Source organism: Macrosteles quadrilineatus, unplaced genomic scaffold (assembly GCF_028750875.1).
Source record: "Macrosteles quadrilineatus isolate MER2022 unplaced genomic scaffold, UCM_ALF_1.0 Scaffold_9__3_contigs__length_116548681, whole genome shotgun sequence".
NCBI classification, from domain to species: Eukaryota; Metazoa; Arthropoda; class Insecta; order Hemiptera; family Cicadellidae; genus Macrosteles; species Macrosteles quadrilineatus.
The window spans coordinates 45501403-45513490 of NW_026542602.1; the positions used below are offsets into that span (position 1 = coordinate 45501403).

The following is a 12088-nucleotide window of genomic DNA, read 5'->3' on the forward strand; positions in this document are numbered from 1 at the left end:
CACACTCTTTTTGTACTCTCATCACCCTCACACACTCTCATCTCTCTCTTGGATGGGTTCAAGGCTTACTAGTAGAGTCTTAAGAAAGCGTTTACTTTTCCTAATTAGGATTTTAGTGTAATTGAGTGTATTATTGCAATAACTTATTTACAATGCAGGCAGGTATTTTTCCTTACATCAGTTCTACCACTGATTAAATACTGCCAGAGTACTCTGAATTATAAGACACCGGTTTAGTGGAGGCTCACCCTATCCACCAAGGATGGCATTTCATAGCAATGGTGGAATGGCTGACAGTGAATTACAACTGACGACGACGACGCAAAGTAATGAGTTCTTCAACAATAGTTAGAAAAGGTATATGATGTATTCTCTTCATGTTCCGTATGTTTTCTTTCAGACGGATGGAGATTACCTGACTGAGAAGGCAACATGGGCATGTGCTGTAGCCGGCACGGCCCGGACCGTCCACTCGGTGAGTCTAGAACTGTTTTGACATAAAGGACTAAAAAAAATCCCCACCTTTTTTATTTCCTCTTGGCCACAGAAGCTCTTCTTGATCAGGGATGGGCTTAGGGATTTGAATATTTCTTATTAGTCCTTTTCTTGATTGAGCAAGGATTCAGGCAGGTAAGGGTTCTGGGCTTTGAATATTTCTACCATGCCCTTCTTGATAAGGGGTGGGTTAAGGGATTTGAATACATCCCATTAGGTCTATCTCTTGTTCAAGGAAGAATAAATGAATACTGTTAATAAATAGAAAAATGATTCAGAGCTTTGAATATTTGAATATTCCTTTGAATATTTGATTTATTGGCTCTTAATGTTCAGAGTTGGGCTCCGGGACTAATAGAATATTTCCATAGTTTTTACAACTAGATCAATATTGACAAATTATAAGCTTCATATAATTGTGTATACTATATTCTCGGCATGGCTATGATATGTCAAGTAGACTTAACATTGTATTATAAAATCTGAAGCTTGTGTTGATGTGTGTTTAATGTCTGATAAGCCCAAGTGTGTCATTGTAGATTACATGTTTATCTCTTATTTGAGTAGGAACACTTTAGAAGTATTGGAGAAACATGTCTTAAATTGTATTAATGTGATCCTCAAGGATTGTAAACATATAAATGACTATGATTATGTTCTGTGATTGAGGTAACAGAATAATTAAAAAAAATTTTGGTGTGGCACAGTCAAATGATTTTTACTACCAGCATAGATAGTATGCTGATTAATAAGACTTATTAATCATTAGATACTCAGATTAGATAATCAGTAGATACTTAGTATCACCCCACTGATTAATTAGGAAAAATCAAATAACTTTAAAAAATACATGTATAATTCATAAATGTTTGATACTTTAAACCTTTGCATGGAACGGATCCAAGAAGTAAAATTGTTTCTTGGATCTTAGAAGAAAATGATGATCAGTTTTACAAATTTTATTCTGGCACTCGACTTCCTTCTGGTATGATTACAGAATAAAGAGTGGCTACTTTTTATTCTGTGGTTTCATATGGGAAGGCCTTGTGGAGAGCCTTGTGGATGAGGATGTACTCAAGGTGTCAGGATTGATGTTTCTTTTTGATTGTGTTTAATTGACTATTTAAATAAGCGATTGTACGATTTTATTACTGATTAAAATCTACATCACCAAAATATTACATAATGATCTGGTGTATTTAATTAAGTCAGGCTTGTACAGGATTTTATAAATTAATGATGGGGTGAGAAACAAACTAATTGTTCAAAGTTGAAAATCTATAAAATTACACTTAATTCTTTTTTGTGGCAAGTTTAGAGTGGTCATCATTGGGCCTGAAAAAAACCTTCCTTGGTGAAAAGGTCTATAAGTGACAGTGAAATATTCTGATTGTTGTGTGTAGTGTAAATTATTGTGTTCCTGGTTCTAGAGTGTTGTACTCTTCCCCACTATAGCAAGACTTCTATCCTCGTGAAATCCTTAAAACTTAGGCCCTCTTTGTTACATTCTTAACCTAAAAAGGTTATACAGTAAAACCTCAATTAACTGAAAATAAGTGCCAGGCATATTCAGATATTTTTGTTTAATTAACATTTGGAATTTTAAGACAACTTTGTTTTGTACATTGTTGTAATTTCTATCAATCTTACATCTTTAAAAAATCAACATTTTGTTTTTAAAATTTGATCCATACACGATATTTATATAATACTTAAAATAATTCATCGCGCTCTATTTCATTCCGATTCTGGTTGACTACTTGTTGTGCCACATCAGAAGATTTTTTGTCTTGCTAGTTTACTGGTCAATTTGAATTTTTATATGGTTTTGCTAAAACCAGATTACAGTTACCAAGCTGTCTGGTTTTACTATACTTAATTAAAATTTTTAAAGTAACACAATACAATTCTCTAAAAGTAAACCAAACAGAAACCAAAAAATTTCTTGAGCTGATCTCTTAGAATGATCAATCTATAAGATTACATGTTATTAGGCCTATATCTCAACAAGACTATGTTGTTTAGGTTGGAAAATGTATTAGAGTATGTGACATTTGTATGGTGTGTTGCAGTGTACCACCATGGGTACAAGGGAGAAGGTCTGGAAGGCCAGGTGGGTCCAGGAGACCCCAGATACACCCCAGACCCCAACAGAGCTGGCGGAGTCACCGTCAAGAGACAGGGTCACGACATCATCCGCACACCTACCACACCCTGTAAGTTATTAGTCTGTTGTATTGTTGGACTGTGGTTAAAGAACTGTTAACACAAAGGTTACCAATCTAATTCTGGAAAAAGGTTTTAATCCACCTTAAATGTGTTTGTTCTCAATACGGTAAATTCTCATTCATCTGGACTAATTCAATCAAATGTATCAAATTATTGGTGTGTTTGTGGCTGTCAGTAGCGCCACGGACTTCAGGCCAAAGGCAGCGGTGTCGTGGGTTGGGTTCCTGGTACCCACTACTACTTTTTATCAGTACACTTCACCTTTGTTCTGTACCGGCTCACTCCTTGCTGCTCACTCCTTGCTTTGCTCACTGTAACGTTTCATGTACAGATCTGTAGTAGTCTATGTAGACGACAATGCAAGGTTAAAAGAGGTCACCTCTTGGAAAAAATATAAATATAACCTTTATTTCATAAAATGTACAGGTTGATAAATGAAATAGTGCAACATTATTAGTCTATGTTATTCTTAGGTTGTCGGTTACTCATCACTAAAATAAATTAATCACAATTTACTAAAAAATGTCGAGGTATATTTCAAGTTTACATCAAAACTCATCTTCAGCCTCTAGTAACAACATATCAAGTTAATAAACTATGATTTATAATGTTTGTTTATAAATTAATTAACATATGTTTGAATTATTTTAAAATTAAGTTAGTAGGAAAAAATGTGTATATGTATATATTATGTAGATGTCACAGTTTATTTATTATTGTTTTTCCAATTTTAATTTTGTTCTCAACCTCTTCTCGAATTAAAGGTATAAACATAGGGCTGATTGTAGCACTAAGTTGTAGCACTTTAATTCGAGAAGAGGTTGAGAACAAAATTAAAATTGGAAAAACAATAATAAATTAACTGTGACATCTACATAATATATACATATAAAAATTTTTTCCTACTAACTTAATTTTAAAATAATTCAAACATATGTTAATTCATTTATAAACAAACATTATAAATCATAGTTTATTTACTTGATATGTTGTTACTAGAGGCTGAAGATGAGTTTTGATGTAAACTTGAAATATACCTCGACATTTTTTAGTAAATTGTGATTAATTTATTTTAGTGATGAGTAACCGACAACCTAAGAATAACATTAATAATGCCATCACGAAGGAAAAAACATACCGGATTGAATTATTAGTCTACTCTATCTAAAAATAATTATAAATATTCTAAAACCAAGGGATACAGGAATATATTAGCTTTACTTTAAATATAAAACAAAAGTTGATTTGTTTCAATACACCCAGCTAATTGAACATATCAATGGAAAAAAATAGAACAATCAATGGACATAAATATTTATGTATTTAAACATACAATAGCTTGTAAAATGAGATTTTAACTTATGAAATTCTTGAATGGAAAAGAATGCCAATACGATTAAAACCCTTCTATTGAGTTGAAACAGGTTTTTTTTATTTTTCCCACACATCAACAGGACAAAATGCATACAGTGTAGTTTTAATTTTAAAATACAAACTGTGGTTATCTTTGTGCTAAAATGTGTGTACAGTAAAAAATATTACATTAAATAGGAAGGTAATTTTAAAATTATGTGAAGAAAAACTATGTTTACAGTTGCTCATTCTTGGTTGAAAAGGAGGAAAATTATAAACTGTTGTCGAATGAGAACTTGTCTCTGAGGTTAAATTGATACTCAGAAAATAGAATTGTATACCGTAATCATAATTAACCACTTTATCAAAATAAGTACATATCTCAAGAATTTTCATTACTTACAAGAACTGATAAGCAAAACACAGCTGTTCTATTCTTAATCTTATCACAACATTCACTAACTGGCTTATCTCTCATACAATAACAGTATAGTTCACTCTTGATATTCAATTACTTATGGGTACAGGAAGTTTTTTGATCACCAAAAAAGTTTACAAAAAAAAAATTAACCGTTAAGCTAAAAATTGTCAATAAGAACTCTTAGTATGTAATCCCTGAATATTGTATTGTCAAATTACTCAGTTTAGACACCATTATGAAATAAAGCAATAGCAATGTTAAATAGTTAATACAGAAAACATACTCTATTGGATTTAGTTTCTCATAATGCTTAATTATTGTTAAAACAAACCCTATATTCCTAATTCAATGATTCCTGCATATTTAACATTTATTTGAATGCAAAAAGTCAGGTTCCCAAGTTTATTTGGCAAATAATCTATCAAAGAACAAGAATTTACTTATTCTACCTATTAACCTCTACCCTCCGATGACTTGTTCATCGCAATGTCAGACTCTCAGTTTTGACTATCTTTAGATCGTTGTATGAATCAGTATTCATGACTGGCTGCTGAGGTTTTAATAGCAAAATATTAAAATTAAAGAATAAAAAAAACTTTAATGACACTAGTGTATTGATGTGGTACATAAGACCTTGTATTGTTGTAGTTCATCCAAGTTGTTCGAGAGGTCGTATCGTGGTGGCCGTGTACAACTACCAGTCTAGAGAAGCTGCCGATGTTTCGTTCATCAAAGGCGACAGAATGGAGATACTGGACGATAGGTAAGATCTATATATGGTATATGGTTCAACTGTATCAGTGTCTTTCTGTAATCTTTGAATCATTGGAACCCCTTACATAATTGTTTAACTATACCGATTTTTATCATGTCGTCCCTTGTTTTATAAAAAGAAAAGTGCCTGAACATAATTTTTGTGTGATGTTCATTCCTAAAATTCAGGCATTTTACTGCTTATGTATTTGCCCTTTTTTACAAGATGGGAAAAACATGATAAAAATAAGTATAGTTAAATTTGGTAAATAATTTTATGGAATCAAAGGGTTATAGTAAATCTATTTTCTAACAAATCACATTAATAAGAAGGTTTGTAGGTAGATTTAGTGGTCAAATCAATGTTATTAAATACTATAATAGTATTGTGTATCAATGTGTTGATCAAGTTTAAACTATTTTTATTATGTTTTTACTACCATGTTTGTTGTCTTTGACTTTAGCTGTTGGTATCCTCTTTAAATACAGTAATAACATATTTAAGAACTGCCTTTGTGGAAATGAGATCTATTTCATATCCAGAAAATGAAAAAAATAAAAGAAAAAAATAATTTATTTTTTTGCACACTGTATTAAAACTGGGAATTCATATGAATTCAATGTACTGTAATTTTCATACTTAAGTTTGCCACTCTAAAAAATTGGATTAATAATGTTTCCATAATTTTTTAGTAATCCCCCCAAAAATACATTTATTTAATTAACATCTACACATAGTAATTCACTAATTCCTGATTGTGTAAGATATAAAAATTTAATGTCTGTGTTTTAAGTTGTCAAGACATCTTTGTTAGGAGTATTAATTGTTTTGTCACTCACTGGTTTATGACAGTTTAAGAATTATTGTCACCATCAAAGATGGCTGTTAACAGACCATTATCAAGTTATTGACTCCAGTTTTTCATTAGTCGTAGAGTTCCCCTCAGTCAATCAGCTTTAATTCTTCAGACTTCTGTTGAATATTTAAAAACTTAATTTCAAGTTGAGACCGAGGAATTTACTGGCTTCCTATCACAGGTGTCACTCAATATTTGGATTACAAGTCAATTATTGGTTCCGTGTTTTGAATAACTTCTTTTTTGGCTTTATGCTTATTATTGCGTATAGTACCATTGATACTGTATAATAAGAGTCAACGATCAGTTTTAAAATCTACATTCCCCCCCTGTTATTTATTTGGTTTAAACTGAATATAATAAATGTGAAAATTGAAAAGTAGCAAAATAATAATAAAAGGACACCGAAACAGTAAACATAATAAAGGGGGCTTGGCCATTTTCTTTAACCTATTTTCCAGTTAATCAGCGGATAAAGTTTACAAACTATATTAGTTAATAAAAATCCATAACAATATATACAATAACATCTTAAATACTAAAAAACATTTTGTAAAACTTATGACAGCTATCCTGACCGTACTACTGGACCGAATTTCACGCGGTTGGTAAAAATGAAAGATATTTTCCTGTAGATGTGCAGAATCCCTGTATAAATTTAGACTCCAAATCAAGCACAAACAATGAATTTAAAATTTTAAAAAACTAACATGGTCCTTATGAGTTGCCATGTTGGTGACAAAATAACAAAAAAAATATAAACATAAGATCAAAACAATTGGAAGAAATTCCAATCACATGTTTTATTTACAGCGTGGGGCAAAAATAGAGAAGTGTTTCACAATACATACTTTTGGTCGACTTTGAGACAACGGGGCGAGCTCTTGTATATTTCTTAAAATAATTTATATTTAATTGATTTCTGGATTTTATTTTTATCTTGTAAGTGATAGCCAACCACGTACGCTTCGTCAATCAATTCCCATTACGTAGTTAATTTTCAATTTATTTTACATTTTTATTGTTCCCTGGGTTTTGGTTTAATGGAGTGTGGTTCAAAGCGATTTTACTGTATAATTGTAAAACATGAAAAACAAATGCACAAAAAAACCAAAAAATGTAATAGATAAAATTTTTAATTTTCCCACTTAGATCCAGAGTAGGGTAATAGACTAACAGTGTGCATGATTGACTCATTGTGTATATTGAAATACTAGATAATTACTTTTGATTTTTAGTCGATTTCAGTAAAGATAGTTGAAAACTGTTAATGTTTTGTTGTAGTGAGCCGGATTGGTGGAGAGTTAGACATCTCAAAACTGGAGATGAGGGTCTCATACCTTGGAACTTTGTGGCCGAGGAGAAATCCGTAGAGAGTGAAGAGTGAGTATAACGAAGAGATGGGAAATACCGTTACTTTGCGATAATAATCAGAAACGTTCCTTAGCTTTTTAGCAATACAGTTTTTAAAAAATACTAGCCTATTATTTCTCATATTACTTTTTCGTCCAGGATGTTCCAGCCGGTTGCTGTTAATAGGAGGAGAAAGACCAACGTTATTTCACTTGCTAGCTCTAACACTTCAGACAATGTTATAAAAATAATAATATAATATTTTCAGTAATGTATTACCAAGGTTCTACATTATCTCTGGAATTTTAATAGGACCAGAAAGTTCTTCCAGGCTAAAGTAGGAAGAAACGATCAGCATTAAAACTTCCAACTGTTTGTTATGTACCAATTATACAGTCATATTCATATAACGGAAAAGGTCCGAGCATACAGTGGCTGATTGGAAATTTATACTAGCTCAGGAAGGTAATAGGTTTGCAAATATACGTAAATATCTGTTACACTCTATTTAAAAGAAACATTTAGCTACAAGGATAGTAATTTTGGTCATACTGCGACTCTAGATGAGTAGGCCTAGTAAAACAACAAAAAGTTCCTAGAAACTTAGCACTCTTAGAAATAGTAAGGGACGTAGACCTAATGTCTTTGAAGACAACACTGTGCAACTTCTTTTTTCTTGAAAGTAATTATATATTTTTGGTTGTAACAAAACATTTTGTATTTTTTATTCACTGTAAAAAACAAACCTATCAAAAACCCCCAGAGTTAAAACTGTTCATAAACAGGTTCTTTCTTGTTTTCAGCTGGTTCTTTGGGAAAATCTCCCGCAAAGAAGCTGAAAAGCTGTTAATGCTAGAGGAGAATGCAAGAGGCACGTTCTTAGTTCGGGATTCTGAACATAATCCTCATGGGTAAGTATTAGAGTTTTAATTAAAATACACAAAACATGTAAATAAGTTATGTTTATATTTAGTAATCCAGCCAGTATAGTCAATTTATAATTTAATGTGCACTAAAAGCAGCAATTTAAAACATTTTTAAAGAACAAACAAGTCAATATCCTTCCTATTAGTTTAAAATAAGAGTTGGCAATTTGGATAAAGAAAAATAGTCTGTACTCTGTTGAAGAATAGTCTAAAAAATTCTTGACCAACTTATGCTCCTTGCGGCTTTGGCAACAGACATTTTTTATTTTTTGAAATTAACTTCAATGTAAATAGTGTAAATATATGCGAAAATGTAATCAACACGATTATCCAGAGATGGGCTACACCACAGCCACCTCCAATACAAGGCCGCGACGTTCGAACTGGCAACGCCGCATTCACCCGCCGCCTGGGTCCGGCACTCGTGCTAGGCTATAAACATCAATGAGAGTATTGCTGCTCTGTATCATGAATGAAAGTGTTTAAATTACATATATTAGTGGATTTTAGGGTATGGTAAAATAGACAAATTTGAATCTAGGTTGTTTATTTAGTGGAAAATTTAAACATACCACAATATGTCTAAAACTAAAAATATACACTGGTTGCATTTATCGTATTGTAAGTACGATGAATTTGAAAATAGATGGACTTTACATATTTCCTTTGTTAATTCGATAATCTATACTATTATATACGGTAACAATCTCATGGTGTCTGTATATATGGTGTGTGTGTGTTATTCAACATAGTAAAAACTACTAGGCAGACTGGGCTTAAATTTTACAAAATATAGCTACTATACCAGGAATGGTAATACAGTAGGACTAACTTATTGCCACTTTAATATTTGTAGAGACTTTGGGATTTGTAGAAACTAACATCTAACAATTTGTTCAGATAAAATTGATTTAAAATTTTCAATAGGAATATTATGTTTTAGTCTACCTGAGGAAACCATAAGTTAGCGACAACAAAATTTGAAGTTTTCATTTTGAAGGCATAGCCTACTGACGAAATAATTTATTTTCTTTGAATAATTACTAAGCAAAACGTTTGCCATTTTGTATACCATTTCATAAGCTAGGCCTCCACATGGCTTTCCACAATATTAATAGAATCATTGTTAATCACATCAACATTCAGACTGGAGTCGGAGACTATGATGTTTTTATTGTAAGCCTAGATGGTGTAGTACATCTTTTTTTTACTAGTAGGCCTAGTTAACAGAAACACCAGTTTATTTCTTTGAAGTGCTGGTTATTTGAGTTATTTTAATCACTTAACAACAGCTTTTATCAATAAGATAGACAAATAAATAAGTAAATAGTACGGCATTACCACCTAAAACTCACTTCTCACGTCTATATTTACACAAATTATTTCTTATTCTTAAATAAAAAAAAATCTAAGTTCATATTCATGAAAATGTTTCACACAAAAACAAGAATTGTTTTAAGATGTATAATTTGACCGCAGAATAGCAGGACGCTATTGTTGCTCACGCGGTGGGTCACATAGAATCTTAGAACACTGTATGTATTATTCATTTTTAATTGAGCCTTAGTAATTATTCTTGCATCCAGGCACATCACATCTATCTGGCATGCTGTAGTAACAAGTTCAATGTCATTACTAATGATTAAGGGTATTAGAAACACGATTATGTACGTCGGTACGCGACTCCTCCATTCACTGTAATGGTAAGACGACCGCACACCAAGACACTGATGCAACGTTGCCACTTTTCGCTCGCCGCGGCCTTGTATTAGAGGTGGCTGTGGCTACACTCAAGGAATTAGTAATGGCAATAGTACGTATAGTAACGCTGATTTTTTTGCCAGATACTCATTGAGTGTTAAAGACTGGGAGGAATCGAGAGGATATCACGTGAAACACTACAAGATTAAACCTTTAGACAACGGAGGTTACTACATAGCTACTAATCAGACCTTCCCTACCTTGCCTGCGTTAGTGCTGGCTTACACAAGTGAGTACAAATAAAATAATCCTTATTTATCAGAGGTGTGTACATGGCGAGTTTGAGTCAAGCTTTTAAAAGAAAAAAAAAACTTAAGGCTCCAGCTTTTATTGAGCCAAATTTTTCATTGGCCTATAACTAATTTGATGTATTCCAAGTATGTCAAAAATAAATGATGAATGAACTCGGAACTGAATCAAAATTAAAGTAGGACTAACCTCATTTGATTTTCTTAATTTCTTCAAAAGACAATTTCTGAAATTACTGCTGTCATAGACTAAAAATGTCAATTTAATATTCAAATAATAAATCTCTTAACTTATTTAAATCCAATTTTCTATTTCAATTGAACTTAAATATTATTAAGCATAGTATTTCATTACTGGTACTAAAAGTGGCATTTTCCGATACACTTTCAAGTTTCATGTATGAGACAAAACCAAAATTTTCAATATGGAAATTCCTACACTAGATATATATGAACAAATTACACTAATCAAAATTTACTGTTACTCTACGATCCAAATATGTAATTACCGAAACTATTAAAATTAACAACCTGAACATATGAACTTGTTATGATAATTTGAGCTGAAACATGTAGTTTACATGCAGCAGTTTAAAGCTATATAGCAAATCAAGATACAAGTAAAATTGCTCAAACCGAAACCCTGCTTACTAGGACTACATGTATGATACCAATACCTGATATACTCCATGTTACAGAGAATGCGTTAGGTCTGTGTCACGTACTGGCTCGTCCTTGTCCCAAACCTCAGCCACAGATATGGGACTTATCACCCGACATGAGGGACCAATGGGAGATTGACCGTAGCGAGGTGCAACTAATACGGAAACTCGGCCATGGCAACTTTGGCGAGGTTTGGTACGGTAAGTGTCTTTTGGTCATTAGACATGATAATTTAGACATTAACACATTTACAAGCTCTATGAGTACAAGTAAAATGTGTATTAAATAAAACTAGTGTCCCTGTTGCTCGAATTCGAGCAATTGCTGGCAATATTACAGTCGTTATTTTAAAACGAATTTCAACCAAGTCAGCATGTACTGTACTGTTAAATTAGCAAACTTATTACCTGTTTATATTAACATGCTCTTCTTCTCACTATTGATTTCTGACAACAGCTGGAGTTTCATAACAATTTTTGTTTCCAATGTTAATCTTATGGAGAAATTCAAAACTTTAAAGGGCTTCAGGGCCTCACTCTCTCAGTATTTCCCTAAAAAGAAAGTTTCCTGCACAACTTCACGTTACTCTCTTTCCAATGACACCAAAAACATGACAATCGGTTCAGTAGTTTGGAGGAGTAATTGTCACAAAAAAACTGCTTGCGTATTAAATAAGTACTAGTGAACCTGTGCGGCTCAATGCGCCTCAAAATAACATATGCATTTAGAAAACAAATTCATCGTATCATATATTGACTCGACGTCGAAAATTAAATACAATAATAATGAAGCCTTGGAAGGGAAGCTGTCCAGCCATTTTCTAGCTGTATGTGTATTATATTTAGTAAATTAATAAGTGTTCAAGTTCAAGTATGTTATAGGCAGCGAGCAAGGTTATAGGGTAGTTATGTTTTAAAGATTTTATAACACATTTAAAAAAAAACATTTTATCATATCAAACCAATAGGCCTATGGAGCATATTTTGAGGGTCATAAAAATGCTGCTTGAAGAAAACAAACACTAAAAAA

General features: G+C 32.3%; 1 protein-coding gene across 2 annotated transcripts in view; it reads left to right on the forward strand.

The window, feature by feature from the left end:
* LOC129002558 (tyrosine-protein kinase Src64B) overlaps positions 1-12088 on the forward strand; it is an 84938-nt gene that overhangs the window by 63610 nt on the left and 9240 nt on the right. For both annotated transcript variants that reach the window (XM_054430447.1, XM_054430448.1), the window contains exons 2-8: positions 401-475; positions 2568-2711; positions 5147-5261; positions 7393-7491; positions 8265-8372; positions 10232-10377; positions 11095-11259. In XM_054430447.1, the coding sequence (XP_054286422.1) occupies positions 433-475; positions 2568-2711; positions 5147-5261; positions 7393-7491; positions 8265-8372; positions 10232-10377; positions 11095-11259 (820 nt within the window). In that variant the 5' untranslated portion in view covers positions 401-432. The remainder of the gene's footprint in view (positions 1-400; positions 476-2567; positions 2712-5146; positions 5262-7392; positions 7492-8264; positions 8373-10231; positions 10378-11094; positions 11260-12088) is intronic.